This window comes from Salvelinus sp. IW2-2015, linkage group LG19, assembly GCF_002910315.2.
Source record: "Salvelinus sp. IW2-2015 linkage group LG19, ASM291031v2, whole genome shotgun sequence".
Classification (NCBI taxonomy): Eukaryota; Metazoa; Chordata; class Actinopteri; order Salmoniformes; family Salmonidae; genus Salvelinus; species Salvelinus sp. IW2-2015.
In genome coordinates, this window is record NC_036859.1 from 9,775,215 (window position 1) to 9,792,576 (window position 17,362).

The window sequence follows — 17,362 nt, forward strand, 5'->3', positions numbered from 1 at the left end:
AAACGTCAACACTCTGTTTGCAAGAGTTTGCGGTTCTATAAATTGTGGGTGTGGCTGATATGGTTCTGTGTCATCACTGAGGTAACTGGACGATGCTGTGCCACTGCCCCCTATACTGGTGCTGCTGGCAACAAGGGTGACACCTGGTCCTGCCGTGGCTGTGACACTGTCCTCTGAAGTCTCTCTCCTTGGCTCTTTCCCTTTCACCACCCTCACTGACTCACAGTCTGTCTCCTAGAAAAKAAATAAGGTGTTTGCTGTACTCCTAACTACCGGTACCCAAAACTACACAATTAATCACAACAGCAATACCATTGCCTTAAACAAATCTTGGTTCAGTCACCAGTTTAAGTTGCAGAGTGGTTGTGTGTGTACATTGGTCTATCTAATATTGTCCATTTTTAGTACATAATAAAAAAAATTGAGAACCTTTCATAATGTTGCAAACAAAGACTCAACAAACTTACCTGAGACTCCCTGTCTCTGCCAGTCTGTCCTGCATATCTGTCCCCAGCTCTGCTGTCTGTGTGCCATCTGTTGCCTGCTCTGCCTAATGACATCATTGTGAAACATTTCCATTAGCATTTCATCTTCTTTCTTATGAACATTTTATCAACTGGTCTTTGAGATATTGCTACTAGAGTTCTTACTTTGCGTCTTGGTTGTACTGAAAAATACTCTGATGTCCTCTTTTTTATTTTTTCTGACATTTTTCTACCTGCTGGCTGCTGGCTGACCGGTCTAGCTGCACACACACATCTTACACAACACATCTGCAACGTTTTGAAATTTTAACCTAGTTTGTTTCATATTGGCAGGCTCCAACTATGCTGAATTTGTCAAAGCTAGCGAGCACCAATTCGTTTCTGTGGTGTTTTGCTTATATTTTATCTGTTACCTGGTTTAAAGGTGAAAAAAAAAAATATTTCACTAGCGACAATTTTTTTTGCTTTGCAACGAGACCATTTAATAATTTAAGACAATTGTTATAAGAGACTGTAGTTCTGTTCAGTTTGTGACTTCTTCAGGTTTATCGCTATACTCTTAATTTATTCAGTGTGACTCTTGATGAGCTACTTATCAATGCTGCATGCTATCTTTTTGGAATATTAATCTCTACGAATGTCAAATATTTCCTATCTTTGACGAGCTCTTTAACATTTAAATGGAATATAGTGTATCTATTGTAGTTAGTCTTGTAAGTAGCTGTATATGTTTGCTTTAGTTTGCGCGCTAGCTCTGCAAATTCAGCTAGTGTGTGAACCCTGCACCTTAAAAAAATATACATTGCTATGGCGTCGATTGACTGGATTACCTCACGTCAGTTACGTACACTGAGTGCCTTTCGGAGAGTAGATACGAACCCTCTGTTACCTTGCAAGCTAAAGAACTGGCAGTGGATCAAATCATTGTGGGGCAAAGGGCGGGGGGGTCGCAATCTTGTGAAACTTAAAAACGCGCTATTAAGTGTCTATAATCAGCACAAGTGCTTTCATTGCGTATTATTAATATTATTGAAATTACATAGTTATGTTTACAGTGATATATTGGGGGGGACAAATCATATTTTTCCCAGGATGGGGGGGTCGTGTCCCCCCCGTCCCCCCTGGGATTTCCGCCTATGTTTGTGTTATATGTCCACACCACACACCCAGGGGTAGTGGGGAAGTGTCATAAACATAAATATTGGAATCCTGTTCTGAGAACAAATTATACCTTTTCCTCATGGTCTGCCTGTTGGAATGTAAAATGCATTTTTTATGTTGGTTGTCTCATCTGTACTTTGCACAACAGTGGTAGGCCTGATCAGCCCCGCTTCACATCGACAGGGCTGTAGTGGAGCGGGTCGAGAGTTTCAAGTTCCTTGATGTCCACATCACCAACAAACTATCATGGTCCAAGCACACTAAGACAGTCGTTAAGAGGGCACGACAACACCTTTTCCCCCTCAGGAGACTGAAAAGATTTGTCATGGGTCCCCCGATCCTCAAAAGTTCTACAGCTGCACCATCGAGAGCATCCTGACCCGGTTGCATCACCGCCTGGTATGGCAACTGCTCGGCATCTGACTGTAAGGCGCTACAGATGATAGTGCGTACGGTCCAGTACAAAAAATTGTCAAAGACCCCAGGCACCAAAGTCATTGACTGTTCTCTCTGCTACCGCACGGTAAGTGGTACCGGAGCGCCAAGTCTAGGTCCAAAAGGCTCCTTAACAGCTTCTAGCCCCAGGCCATAAGACTGCTGAACAATTAATCAAATKTTACATTGGTTTTAACTGCTGCTACTCACTGTTTATTATCAATGCGTGGTCACTTTACCCCTACCTACATGTACAAATTACCTCAACTAACCTGTACCCCCACACATTGGCTCTGTACCGGTACCCCCTGTATATATAGAGAATAAGAACACCTCCTCCCAGCTGCCCACTGCCCTGAGGACAGGAAACACTGTCACCACCGATAAATCCACTATAATTGAGAATTTCAATAAGCATTTTTCTACAGCTGGCCATGCTTTCCACCTGGCTACCCCTACCCCGGTCAACAGCACTGCGCCCCCCACAGCAACTCGCCCAAGCCTTCCCCGTTACTCCTTCTCCCAAATCCAGTCAGCTGATGTTCTGAAAGAGCTGCAAAATCTGGACCCCTACAAATCAGCCGGGCTAGACAATCTGGACCCTTTCTAAAATGATCTGCTGAAATTATTGCAACTCCTATTACTAGCCTGTTCAACCTCTCTTTTGTGTCGTTTGAGATTCCCAAAGATTGGAAAGCAGCTGCGGTCATCCCTCTCTTCAAAGGGGGGGGACACTCTTGACCCAAACTGCTACAGACCTATATCTATCCTACCCTGCCTTTCTAAGGTCTTCGAAAGCCAAGTCAACAAACAGATTACCAAACATTTCGAATCCCACCATACCTCCGCTATGCAATCTGGTTTCAGAGCTGGTCATGGGTGCACCTCAGCCACGCTCRAGGTCCTAAACGATATCCTAACCGCCATTGATAAGAAACAATACTGTGCAGCCGTATTCATTGACCTTGCCAAGGTTTTCGACTCTGTCAATCACCACATCCACATCGGCAGACTCGATAGCCTTGGTTTCTCAAATGATTGCCTCGCCTGGTTCACCAACTACTTCTCTGATAGAGTTCMGTGTGTCAAATCGAAGGGCCTGTTGTCCGGGCCTCTGGCAGTCTCAATGAGGGTGCCACAGGGTTCAGTTCTTGGASCGACTCTTCTCTGTATACATCAATGATGTCGCTCTTGCTGCTGGTGAGTCTCTGATCCACCTCTACGCAGATGACACCATTCGGTGTACTTCTGGCCCTTCTTTGGACACTGTGTTAACCCTCCAGACAAGCTTCAATGCCATACAACTCTCCTTCCGTGGCCTCCAATTGCTCTTAAATACATGTAAAACTAAATGCATGCTCTTCAACCGATCGCTGCCTGCACCTGCCCGCCCGTCCAACATCACTACTCTGGATGGTTCTGACCTAGAATATGTGGACAACTACAAATACCTAGGTGTCTGGTTAGACTGTAAACTCTCCTTCCAGACTCACATCAAACATCTCCAATCCAAAGTTAAATCTAGAATTGGCTTCCTATTTCGAAACAAAGCATGCTGCCAAACTTACCCTTGTAAAACTGACCATCCTACCGATCCTCGACTTCGGCGATGTCATTTACAAAATAGCCTCCAATACCCTACTCAATAAATTGGATGCAGTCTATCAGTGTCATCCGTTTTGTCACCAAAGCCCCATATACTACCCACCACTGCGACCTGTACGCTCTCATTGGCTGGCCCTCGCTTCATACTCGTCGCCAAACCCACTGGCTCCAGGTCATCTACAAGACCCTGCTAGGTAAAGTCCCCCCTTATCTCAGCTCGCTGGTCACCATAGCAGCACCCACCTGTAGCACGCGCTCCAGCAGGTGTATCTCTCGGGTCACCCCCAAAACCAATTCTTACTTTGGCCACCTCTCCTTCCAGTTCTCTGCTGCCAATGACTGGAACGAACTACAAAAATCTCTGAAACTGGAAACACTTATCTCCCTCACTAGCTTTAAGCACCAGCTGTGCTTAAARCTAGTGAGATTACAGATTACTGCACCTGTACATAGCCCATCTATAATTTAGCCCAAACAACTACCTCTCCCCCTACTGTATTTATTTATTTTGCTCCTTTGCACCCCATTATTTCTATCTCTACATTGCACATTCTTCCACTACAAATCTACCATTACAGTGTTTTACTTGCTATATTGTATTTACTTCGCCACCATGGCCTTTTTTTTGCCTTTACCTCCCTTATCYCACATTGTATACAGACTTATTTTTCTACCGTATTATTGACTGTATGTTTTTTTYACTCCATGTGTAACTGTGTTGTTGTATGTGTCAAACTGCTTTGCTTTATCTTGGTAATAATTGTGACCTCTATCTGACCAGCTGGTCATAATTCTGACCACTATATTATGTGTTGTATTATGTCGCCTACTGGTCATAGTTAAGACCTCATCATAACCTGGTAATGACCACCTGACTACAGCTCATTAACCACACTCTTAGAAAAAAGGATTCCAAAAGGGTTCTTCAGCTGTCGTATCGAAGAACCTTTTTTGGTTCGACAAAGAACCCTTTTGGTTTCCATGTAGAACCCTCTGTGGAAAGGGTCCTACATAGAACCCGAAACGGTCCTACATAGAACCCGAAAGGGTTCAACCTGAAACCAAACAAGGTTCTACCTGGAACCAAACAAGGTTCTACCTGGAACCAAACATGGTTCTACCTGGAACCAAACAGGGTTCTACCTGGAACCAAACAAGGTTCTACCTGGAACCAAACAAGGTTCTACCTGGAACCAAACAAGGTTCTACCTGGAACCAAACAAGGTTCTACCTGGAACCAAACAGGGTTCTCAAAGGGTTCTCCTATGAGGACAGCCGAATAACCCTTTTAGGTCCTAGATAGCCCCTTTTATTCTAAGAGTGTACTGTAAAAGTTTTGCAGAGGATAAAGTTGGATATTGAAGAAGAAAAAAAATTGGGGAAAACATTACATTTCTATTTGTTTCCATAGTTACTGACTAAAGTTAATCTGCATCATATTCTTACATTTAAAATAGATCAAGCAATGGCCAAAACAAATCTACATCACAATTTTTCACACATCTGCACACATTAATTGTTTCATAATTCACCCACAGACATTACATGCATAGAAATACTGAGAGTATATAAAGGCCTATTGTTGTATTTGATTAATGATTAATAAAAGTGGTGTGATGGCATAGATCCTCATCAAGGACCTCTGAGCAAAGAAAGCGATCTGGAGCATTGTGGCCCTCTCGAAGAGTCATGTGATGATTCAGATCTGAAGTGAAGAGAATCAGTGCATTACAACTTKATCAATTTGATATTTAATAAGCAAACTATAAAAGGACATTCTTGAAGAAACTTTGTGGACTCAGCTGGCTAAAAGTATTTCCATGGTACTAGTTGAAGAATTTTGTGGCAGTTATATAGCTTAGCTTAGTCTTTAACAAATAGCAACTTGCTCATATACATACTTTGCGTCCTTCTCCAACACGGCTCACAGGGGCACATTTCTAGACTTTCCAGAGTGCCCGCAAAACATCAACCTCCTGAGTTTACTGGATTTTCATTACACTTACTGTAGGTATAAAAAATCAAAATTAATAATTAACAATTGGCATAATGTGGGCATGCAGGAGACAACATAACAGTAACGCTCAGTAAAATATCTTTAACAGTCAGAATCTACTAAAAGTGGTAGCAAAGGCATGTCTGCTCCTTCATGTTGAAGTGGGACATTAATTCATTGGTCATCAATCTGAAACATTTTAAGAAACAGGAAATCGAAATTAGACAGTAGTTGGATAATGAAAATGTTTAACTCCTCTCTAAATGGTAAAGTTTTGCTTAATCTTCCCTAATACATGTTGTAGTATTCAAACAACTTTTTATAAAACACACCGCTCCATAATCCTGAAGACATTGTCCCGGACGGAGTTTGTCCCAGGGAATGTCCCTAGCCCTCACCCTCCGATCCAACAGGTCCTAGACATGCTCAATGGGATTGAGATCCGGGCTCGTCACTGGCCATGGCAGAACACTGACATTCCTGTCTTGCAGGAAATCACGCACAGAACGAGCAGTATGGCTGGTGGCATTGTCATGCTGGAGGGTCCTGTCAGGATGAGCCTGCAGGAAGGGTACCACATGAGGGAGGAGGATATCTTCCCTGTAACACACAGCATTGAGATTGCCTGCAATAACAAGCTAGGTCCGATGATGCTGTGACACACCGCCCCAGACCATGACRRACCCTCCACCTCCAAATCGATCCCACTCCAGAGTACAGGCCTCGGTGTAACGCCCATTCCTTCGACGATAAACGTGAATCCGACCATCTCCGGCGACGGTGGGTTTGTGCCCATAGGCGACATTGTTGCCGGTGATGTCTGGTGAGGACCTGCCTTACAACAGGCCTACAAGCCCTCAGTCCAGCCTCTCTTTATTGCGGACAGTCTGAGCACTGATGGAGGAACTGTGCATTCCTGGTGTAACTCGGGCAGTTGTTGTTGCCATCCTATACCTGTCCCACAGGTGTGATGTTCAGATGTACCAATCCTGTGCAGGTGTTGTTACACGTGGTCTGCCACTGCGAGGACGATCAGCTGTCCGTCCTGTCTCCCTGTAGCGCTGTCTTAGGCGTCTCACAGTACGGACATCGCAATTTATTGCCCTGGCCACATCTCATGCCTCCTTGCAGCATGCCTAAGGCACGTTCACGCAGATGAGCAGGGACCCTGGGCATCTTTCTTTTGGTGTTTTTCAGAGTCAATAGAAAGGCCTCTTTAGTGTTCTAAATTTTCATAACTGACCTTAATTGCCTACCGTCTCGTAAGCTGTTAGTGTCTTAACGACCGTTCCACAGGTGCATGTTCATTAATTGTTTATGGTTCATTGAACAAGCATGGGAAACAGTGTTAAACCCTTAACAATAAAGATCTGTGAAGTTTAAAGACACGGTCCTGAAAAAGTGACGTTTCTTTTTTTAATGAGTTTACTTATACTACTCTTAGAAAAGAAAAAAAAKRGTTATTCGGCTGTCCCCAGAGATCCCTTTTTGATTCCAGGTAGAACCATCTGTGGAAAAGGTTCTACATGGAACCCAAAAGGGTTCTTCAAAGGGTTATCCTATGGGGACAGCCGATGAACCCTTTTAGGTTCTAGATGCCACCTTTTTTTCTAAGAGTGTAAGATCAAACAATCATGGGCAGCTGAATAGCATGTCTCTTGGGATATCCAAGGGGGCCCCAGTGTTAAGGATCAGCGGGGCAGACGTGTTGTTGCCTACTCTTGCCACCTGGGGGGCGGCCCGTCAGGAATTCCACGATCCAGTTGCAGAGGGAGGTGTTTAGTCCCAGAGTTCTTAGCTTAGTGATGAGATTCGTGGGCACTATGGTGTTGAACTTCACCCCCACTTACATGTACAAATTAACTCGACTAACCTGTACCCCCGCACACTAACCCGGTACTGGTGACCCTTGTATATAGCCTCGTTATTGTTATTCTTATTGTGTTTCTTTTTATTCTTACTTTTTATTTTAGTCTACTTGGTAAATGTTTTCTTAACTCTTCTTGAACTGTCACGTTCCTGACCTATTTTTATGTTATTTTGATTATGGTTAGTTGGTCAGGGCGTGAGTTGGGGTGGGCATTGTATGTTGTGTGTGTTTTGGTTAGTCTATGGGTGTTGTATGTGTATGGGATAGAGTATTGTTAGGTTGTCTAGTTATGTCCTATGGCTGCCTAGATTGGGTCTCAATCAGAGACAGCTGTCATTCATTTGTCTCTGATTGGGAGCCATATTTAAGGTAGCCCATAGGCAGTAGGCTTTTGTGGGTAGTTGTCTTGTTTAACGTTTGTTGCTTGTTTGGGCACTTGCGTTATTTAGCTTCACGATCATTGTTTTGTTTGTGTTGTTTGTAATAGTGTTTTTCGTTTCATGTTCATCTTCGTTCGTTTAATTAAAAGAAGATGGCTTATTTTCTTCATGCGTTCTTGCGTCCGTCTCCTCCACACGATCGTGACAGAACTACCCACCACAACAGGACCAAGCGGATTGAGGAAGGAGGGAAGGAACTAAAGCAATGGAGAGAAGAGGAATGGAGTTGGAGCAAATTTTCAATGGAGAAGGACCCTGGGCTAAGGTTGGTGTGAATCGCCGCTTGAGGGAGGAGAAGAAGGCAGCCACAGCCCAGGAGCGCTGGTATGAGGAGGCAGACCGTAAGAGAGGCTGGAAGCCCGAGAGGCTCACCCAAAATTTCTTGGGGGGGGCTAAAGGGGAGTGTGGCGAAGCCGGGTTGGATACCTGAGCCAACTCCCGGGCTTGCCGTGGAGTGAGAGGCGTCGTACTGGTCAGACACCGTGTTTATGCGGTAAAGCGCACGGTGTCCCAGTACGCGTGCTTAGCCCAGTGGGGCTATTCCACCTTGCCGCACTGGAGGGCTAGGTTGGGCATCGAGCCGGATGCATGAAGCCGGCCAACGTGTCCTCCAGTACGTCTTCTCGGGGTGTACATGGCACCAGCCTTACAGGTGGTGTCCCCGGTTCGCCTGCATAGCCCAGTGCGGGCTATTCCACCTCGCCGCCACTGGCAGGGCTACGGGGACCATTCAACCTGGTAAGGTTGGGGAGGCTCGTGCTCAAGAGCACGTGTCCCCTTCACGGTCCGGTATATCCGGCGCCACCTTCCCACCCCAGCTCAGTACCACCAGTGCCCTACACCACGCACCAAGCCTCCTGTGCGTCTCCAGACCCTGTACGCACTGTTCCTTCTCCCCGCACTCGCCCTGAGGTGCGTGCCCTCAGCCGGTACCTCTAGTTCCGTCGGTCACGCACCAGGCCTAGAGTGCGCCACGAAGAGTCCAGTGTGCCCTGTTGTTGTTCCCGCACTAGCTGAAGGTGCGTGTCCTTAGCCGGTACCTCCAGTTCCGGTACCACGCACACGCACAGGCCTACAGTGCGTCTCAGCCGGCCAGAGTCTGCCGTCTGCCCAGCGGCGTCTGAACTGCCCGTCTGCCCAGCGGCGCCGGAACTGCCGTCTGCCCAGCGGCGCCTGAACTGCCGTCTGCCCAGCGCGCCTGAACTGCCGTCTGCCAGCGGCGCTGAACTGCCCGTCTGCCCAGCGGCGCCTGAACTGCCCGTCTGCCCAGCGGCGTCTGAACTGCCCGTTCTGCCCTACGCGTCTGAAGCTGCCCGTCTGCCATGAGCCTGCAAAGCCGCCCGTTCTGCCATGAGCCTACAGAGCCGTTCCGCCAGACAGGAGCCGCTAGAGCGTCCGCCACACATTAGCCGCTAGAGCCTTCCGCCAGACCGGATCAGCCAGAGCCTTCCGCCAGACCGGATCAGCCAGAGCCTTCCCGCCAGACCGGATCAGCCAGAGCCTTGCCGCCAGACCGAGATCAGCCAGAGCCTTCCGCGAGCCATGACCAGCCAGAGCCTTCCGCGAGCCATGCACAGCCAGAGCCGTCAGCGAGCCATGACCAGCCAGAGCCGTCAGCGAGCCATGACCAGCTAGAGCCGTCAGCATCAGCCATGACCAGCCAGAGCCGTCAGCCACCTGACCAGCCAGAGCCGTCAGCCAGCCATGACCAGCAGAGCCGTCAGCCAGCCATGACCAGTCCAGAATGCTCACCAGCCATGACCAGCCAGAGCGTCAGCCAGCCATGACCAGCCAGAGCCAGCCAGCCAGGATCCGCCAGCCAGCCAGGATCTGCCGGTCCCTCAGCCCGGAGCCTGCCGTCCCTCCACGCCCCGGAGCTTCCGTCCCGCAGCCGCGGAGCTGCCGTCCCTCAGCCCGGATGCTGCCGTCCCAAGCGCGTCCCTCGCAGCCCGGAGCTGAGCCGCCGTTCAGCCCGGAGCTGCCGTCCTCATCCGGTGTTGCCCCTTATCCGCGGTGCTGCCCCTTATCCCGATGCTGCCCCTTCAGTTAGGTGGGTATTAGTTTGGAGGGTGGTCATTGGGGGGTGGATACGTAATGCGGAGTCGACGATGACTATTGGTGGTGTGGGGTACAGCGTCCCAGAGCCGGAGCCACCACCGTGGACACATGCACCACCCAGAACCCTCGCCTAGACTTTTTGGTGATGCGTTACGGAGTACGCACCTCTGTGAGGGGGGGTTATGTCACGTTCCTGGACCTATTTTTATGTTATTTTGAATTATGGTTAGTTGTCAGGGCGTGAGTTGGGCGTGGCATTGTATGTTGTGTGTGGTTTTGGTTTAGTCTATGGGTGTTGTATGTGTATGGGATAAGAGTATTGTTAGTGTCTAGTATGTCTATGGCTGCCTAGAGTTGGGGTCTCAATCAGAGACAGCTGTCATTCATTTGGTCTTGATTGGGAGCCATATTTAGGTAGCCATAGGCAGTAGGCTTTTGTGGGGTAGTTGCTTGTTTAAACGTTTGTTGCTTGTCTGGGCACTGGCGTTATTTAGACTTCACGAGTCATGTTGTTGTTTTTGTTTGTTTGTAATAGTGTTTTTCGTTGTCATCGTTCACATCTCTTCGTTCTTTTAATATTAAAAGAAGATGGCTTATCTTCGCTCATGCTGCCGTTTTGGCTCCGTCTCTCCTCCAACCGATCGTTGACCATGAAACTGCACTGTTGCGTTAATGGGGCTCTGTAAGAGCATTACACCGGTAAAGTCTACATTGATTGCATTCCCGCGCATGTGACCAAATAAGCTATTGATCTTTATTTTGATTTGACTCACATTCCTAAAATGAAATTGGTAACTTTCTTACGGTAAAAACATTTGCCTGACCCCCAAAAAGTACTCGTTATATTTGAATTTTACAGGCAGCGAAAATGGTCGCTAATTCAACACACTTATCAGAGAAGACAATCCTGGTCATACCCTACTGCCTCTGTGTGGCAAACACATGGAGGTCTGTTTGTAAATTATGTCTGAGTGTTGGAGGCATAACGCCTGCTATCTAAAAAAAAAAAAAAAATGATTGCTGTCTGATTGCCTTATCTCTTCTGGTGGCAGGGGTTAGCGGAACACCGACAACATTCGCCTGAAAAGGCAAGCGCACCAAATTCAAAAATTGATTGTTTTTTGAAATATTGAACTTAAACACCATTAACCAAGCTCCCAATACCAGCAAACGAAAGTTTATCATCTTGTTAAATGCTACCATGGTGTCCGATTTCAAAATATTTAGCAGCGAAGCACAACATAGTGATTATGTTAGGTCAGAGCCAAGTCACAAAAACACACAGCCATTTTTTCAGAGCAAAGATAGAGTGCACAAAAAACAGAAATATAGATAAAAACTGAATCACTAACCTTTGAGTCTTCATCAGATGACACTCATAGCGACATGTTACACAAGAAGCAGTATGTTTTGTTCGATAATGTGCATATTTATATCCAAAAATCTCATGTTTACATTGGCACGTTACGTGCAGTAATGTTTTGATTTCCAAAACATCCGGTGATTTTGCAGAAATACTCATGAATAACATTTATAAAGATGCAAGTGTTATTCACAGAATTAAAGATAGACTTATCCTCTATGCAACCGCTGTGTCAGATTTCAAAGAAGGACTCTTACGGAAAAATAATAATCTGAGAAACGGCGCTCAAACCCAAAACAGCCAAAGAAATAGCCGCAATTTTGGCGTCAACCGAACTACGAAAAACACTATAACATTTTTAACTTACCTTTGATGATCTTCATCAGAAGGCACTCCCAGGAATCCAGTTCGACAAATAAATGACTGATTTGTTCCATAAAGTTCCATAAAGCCCATCATTTAGCCACTTGTTGTTAGCATGTTCAGCCCAGTAATCAATCTTCATGAGGCACGAGCACTTCCTCCAGACAAAAACTAAAAAGTTCCGTTACAGGTCGTAGAAACAAGTCAAATGATGTATGCAATTCATATTTATGATGTTTTTAACATTAATCATCATAAGGTTCCAACCGGAGATTTCATTGTCTGAAGAAAAGCATTGGAACGAGAGCATACTCTCTCGTGACCACGCATCATGAGACGCGAGGCTCTCTGGCCAGACCACTCACTAAAATATCTCTATGAGCCCCTCCTTTTATAGTAGAATCCTAAACACAGTATCTAAAGACGGTGACATTTAGTGGAAGCCCTAAGGAAGGTGCATGCACATCCATAACTAACAGGGATTTCAATAGGCACCGTTTTGAAAATCGATTTCTCACTTCCTGTTTGGATTTCTTCTCAGGTTTTTGTCTGCCATATGAGTTCTGTTATACTCACAGACATCATTCAAACAGTTTTAGAAACTTCAGAGTGTTTTCTATCCAATACTAATAATAATATGCATATATTAGCATCTGGGACAGAGTAGGAGGCAGTTCAGTTTGGGCACGCTATTCATCCAAAAGTGAAAATGCTGCCCCCTATCCCTAAAAAGATTTATATAAGGAATTTGAAATTAGTTCTACTTTTACTTTTGATAGTTAAGTATATTTTAGAAATTACATTTATTTTTGATACTTATGTATATTTAAAACCAAATACTTTTACTCAAGTAGTATTTTAGCGCGGCACAATTGGCCCAGCGCCGTCCAGGTTAGGGGAGGGTTTGGCTGGGGCAGGCCGTCATTGTAAATAAGAATTTGTTCTTAACTGACTTGCCTAGTTTAAAAAAAGAAATGGGTGACTTTCACTTTTACTTGAGTTATTTTCTATGAAGGTATCTTTACTTTTACTCAAGTATGACAATTGGGTACCTTTTCCACCACTGGCATCGTTATTGTTTTTATTGTGTTACTTTTTCCTTTTATATTTAGCAAATATTTGTCTTACTTTTTAACTCTAGATTGTTCGAAATGGACTCGTAAGTAAGCATTTCACTGTAAAGTCTACACCTGTTGTATCCGGCGCATGTGACCAATAAAATGTGATTTGTATGTAGGCAGACAATTGTCTACTTGTATTCCAAATTTTAGCAATATCTTGCAATATTGGGTTACATGAGATTGGCCCACCCCCACCTACAGCCAGGCATTATTGTGCACTGTTTGATTTTAGGGAGTGTGTCACAATACGTATCAATTTAACCACTTTTGCAGTAAAACATTTTTACATAACCATCCATTTCATTTATGGGACCTTAGAGATGTGGAAAATCATGGTTGTGTTATAGCCTAATAAGRAACAGGGCTGGCAAAGGGCTCTGGCTAGGACACCCCCAGGACAGCACCCCCAGTCGAGCAAGACTTGACCGCTAAAGATTTGTCAAAGAACAACGACAGTTGTTACAACTGATGCTGCACCAAGACATTTTGCACTCTGACATGATTCAACAGAGATGATTTTGACACGTGAAAGAGTGCCTCCTGTTGGTACAAATAAAATTATAATCTAGGAAATGACATTTTCCAAATAATGTTTAGGTATCTTATTAATGCAAATTCATAGTGAATAGCGTGTATGGATAACACTCCACCATCGAATGTATGAATAAAATCAAACAATATGTAATAATAAAATTATATTTACACTTTGACTACTCAGACGTTGGTTGAAGGAAGGCGTTGCTGAAGCGAATTAGTGAGGAAAGGGAAAATGGCGGACCTCGAAGACGTTACACTGGACGGGAGGCCGCTACAATCTCTACGGGTGGCGGATTTGAAAGCTGCTTTGGAGGAGCGGGGGCTTCCTAAAAGCGGACAGAAAAATGCTCTCATTAAGAGGCTCAAAGGGGTGAGTTTTGTTAAGAATTTGAGGTCGTTTGTAACCTGCAGTGGCTAAACCTCGGTGTTGCTAGAGACTGGCCGATGCTTGCCTTGCAGGCCGGAGTGCTTGCCTAGTTTAAAAAATAAAATAAAAATAATTACTGTGTGCTGTTTACTTTCTGATAATGTTTTGTCGTCGTTGGAAGCTTTGTGCTATGTTCTACCATTTGAAATGGCTTGTTTGTTGAATAAGTTGTTAACCAAAGTTTAAATGGACGTTTGTTGTTTATGTGAGACACGGCTGGTAGCTAACGTTAGCTGCTAGCTACTGGTAGTTTTGTCGTCTGCGGCTGCACGGTCCGCGCTTTGTTGGTGTGCACGAGTTGGGGGGAGGTTATACAACGTGGACGCGCCTGTAAAGTAGCTTGCTATCTACTGCAAGCTTTGGGAGGCGTAGTAAACAAAATAATGAATGAAGGAATTCATGGATTAATTAAAGTAATCTAAACGTTCTGGTGCCCGGATCTTCGAGAAATGATTCCTTCTTTGTATAATTAGAAGATGTAATGTTAGCAATCCAAGTGAATTGCAAGCAGCTTGAGATGCAACAGCTAGCTAGCAACCATTGTCGTTTTCAAATCTAGTTTAATCAATATAGCTAACTAGCTACCTCTCAGTTGAAAATAAATAACGTTACAATTATTTGTATTTAGTCGATATCGGACAGTATATGTTTCTGCTACTACGAATATTTGATATTGAATTTGTTAAAGGAATAACTTCGGTGTGGTTGTCTGCCCTCTTAGTGTGAATGTTTTCTAATGAGCCCATCATGTAACTAGCTTAACATGATTATCAGATGCAACATACAACAATTAATAATTTCGTGTGTGAAAGTTTGTTTACTGTTTTGTGTGTGTGATCATGTATTATGTTTGTGACAGGCTCTCATGCTGGAGAACCTCCAGAGAACCTCACACCATCACATAGGACTGCAGCCAAACTCCCAGGTAAGAGTTACTGTATGAAGACGTTGCATGAACCATAACAATTCAATCAGCTCCTTGTGTCGATATTTGTCAGTTTCTCTAATTACTACTTCAATATGATGGTTATGGGCAAGGATTTTAATTCTTATGGTCTGTCTGATTATTTCAGATTGGTGAAGAGATGAGCCAGAATAGCTTCATTAAGCAGTATCTGGCAAAACAGCAGGAGCTCTTGAGGCAGCGTCTTGAGAAAGAGGCCCGGGAAGCAGTCGAAGATGATGGTAAGTTGGCAGTTTACTCCCTCACGTTTACGTATTGGCTTGGGGTTTAAGCCTGGGTAGTTTACATGTCAGTTCTATGCCTGTACTGAGCACGGTTCCTTTATAAATCAAATCAGGTCAGCTACTCATCTCCTGCTCAGGGTACTTTGTCTCATTACATTTCACTACTATGTTTTTCCGTTTTTCCAGATACAGACCAAGAGGACCACTCACAGGGCAATAACAGCTCTGCCTGTGCTGCCCCAGACCAGGTTAGTTGCAGACTAATTGCTGTATTCTTTCTGTTTAACAGGGGCGTAATCATTTTTCCCTTTACATTACATTTTGTAACTAAAACAAGAGTTTCTAATGGGCAAATTCATCTAGGTCCCTCCCTGTTTTCATTCCTTTTGCAAACAGAATCTGTGTAATGAATACACCCCTGTTGTGCAACTTGCATGTTTGAGAGAAGCTTGCATGTCTGAGAATCTTGCATGATTAACACAATCTTGCATGCAGTTTAATGTATGCCTGAACAATTGCACGTATGGGAGGGACTCTGGCATAGTCCTGCAACAAACTCAATCTCATCTCCCTTTCCATCCTCATCAGGATGATGTACCCGTGTTGGTTGACCAGCACAAGCCACTTGGCCCCTCCGAGGGAGAGGGACTAGCAGGCCCCGCAAGCGAGGGAGAGGGACACAGGGCCAAAGACGGCCATGTGTCTGGTCCACCTGCCTCTACCTCGCCTACCTCTGCCCCTGCTGCCGTTGCCTCTCTGTCTGTGTGTGTAGCTGATGGTGAGCAGCGCCCGGAGAGAGTCCCAACCTCTAGCCAAGTCCCAGCAGATAGCGATGATGACAGCGACGGAGGTGACGAGGATGGCGAGGATGAGGACTGGGATAGCGGTGCCAGGAGGAGGAATCTAGGAGAGCTACCAAGAGGCCAGCTAGCAAGAGAGAGGTCTGAAGGATCCCGCCAACCCCCACAGCACATCCCCCCCCTGTTGTCTCCGCAGCTTCGACAGCCTACCCCTCCTCCCTCCCCTCCCCCAGAGTTATCATTCCCACTGCCTGATACCCCTAAACAAAGCCCCCCTAGTCCAGGTGAGCTCCCGGCTAGGCAGCGAACTTCCAGTACCTCCAGCTCTGGCTCCTCTAGCAGTGGCAGTCGTAGTAGCAGTCCAGAACCACAAAGCAACGCAGAGCGCAAGCCTGGCCCACTGACCCTGCTGGCACGCAAGATGGCATCAGAAGGCGCTTTCTCTGGAGTTGGGTGGCATGGACGTGGGGAGGCAGAAAGGCAGGACAACAATGCTGCAACTGCAACAATATTTCCTGGTAGAGGTCCTCAAGAGGGCACAGTGTCTGCCATCACCCACACAGCCAATGCTGCAGCCAGTTTGCCCTTCCCCAGTCTGATTCCAGTTACCAACCAGGGTGTCCTTGGAGGCCATCTATCCCACAGTCAAGTTCCTGTGAGTGTGCTTAGGCCCACTATAATGGAAGAGAGAGATTCTGCATGGCAACAAGAAAACAAGGAAAGGGAGCTGCAGGCAGAGAGCGAAAGAGAAAAGGCCCTTGAGCAAGAGAGACTTAGAGCCGTGGAGCTGGAAAGACAGAGAATATTTGAGCAACAGCGTGCCATGGAGCAAGAGAGGGAAAGAGCTTTGGAGCGAGAGAGGGAGAAAGCCTTGGAGGCAGAAAGGAAGGAGAGGGAAAGAGCTTTGGAGCGAGAGAGGGCGCAAGATCTTGAACAAGAGCGGGAGGAAAGAGAGAAAGCTTTGGCAGAAGAGAGAGAAGTCTGTGGCAAGAGAGAGGGCCCTTGAGCTTGAGAAAGAGAAGGCTGTGGAGTTAGAAAGGCAGAGAGCCATGGAACGAGAGCAAGCTTTGCAGCAAGAGAGAGAGGAGAGGGAAAGAGCTAAAGCTTTTGAGCGGGAGGAGAGGGAAAGGGCTCTTGAGCGGGAGCAAGTTCTTGAACAAAAAAGGGTGGAGACAGCGAGAGTGTTGGAGCAAGAAAGGGTGGAGAGGGAGAAAGCCTTGGAGCGAGAGAGACAGGAAAGAGAGAGAGCCTTGGAGCGAGAACAGTTGGAGAGGGAGAAAGCATTGGAGATGGAGCGTATAGAGAGGGAAAAGGCTTTGGAGCAAGAGCGAGTTGAGAAGGAGAAAGCTTTGGAGCTAGTGAGGCAGAAAGCTTTGAAGCGGGAACAGGAGGAGAGGCAGAAAGCGCTGGAGCTAGAGAAGGCAGCAGCGCTGGGAGCTAGAGAGGCAAGAAAGCGCTGGAGCTAGAGAGGCAGAAAGCGCTGGAGTAGAGGGCAGAAAGCCGCTGGAGCTTA

At 45.9% G+C, this 17,362-nt stretch overlaps 1 protein-coding gene and 1 long non-coding RNA gene across 5 annotated transcripts; one reads left to right on the forward strand and one right to left on the reverse strand.

Moving 5' to 3' along the window:
* Positions 1-495: 495 nt before the first annotated feature.
* On the reverse strand, positions 496-14,149 carry LOC111979334 (uncharacterized). Of its 4 annotated transcripts, none has more exons than XR_002879320.2 (5): positions 13,939-14,149; positions 13,601-13,760; positions 5,588-5,691; positions 3,930-5,391; positions 496-550 (listed from the first exon to the last, which is right to left on the reverse strand). It is a non-coding gene; the product is annotated as an uncharacterized lncRNA (long non-coding RNA). The 4 variants fall into 4 exon arrangements; XR_011481642.1 differs by lacking the exon at positions 496-550 and adding an exon at positions 11,781-11,947 and having other exon boundaries at positions 1,384-5,391; positions 13,939-14,147; XR_011481641.1 differs by lacking the exon at positions 496-550 and having other exon boundaries at positions 1,384-5,391; positions 13,953-14,140.
* Positions 13,667-17,235, forward strand: LOC111979300 (apoptotic chromatin condensation inducer in the nucleus). The gene is made up of 5 exons (XM_024009757.3): positions 13,667-13,804; positions 14,721-14,786; positions 14,935-15,046; positions 15,236-15,297; positions 15,638-17,235. The coding sequence occupies exons 1-5, from the start codon at positions 13,667-13,669 to the stop codon at positions 16,853-16,855; spliced, it is 1,596 nt and encodes a 531-aa protein (XP_023865525.1). The 3' UTR covers positions 16,856-17,235.
* The last annotated feature ends 127 nt before the right edge of the window (positions 17,236-17,362 follow it).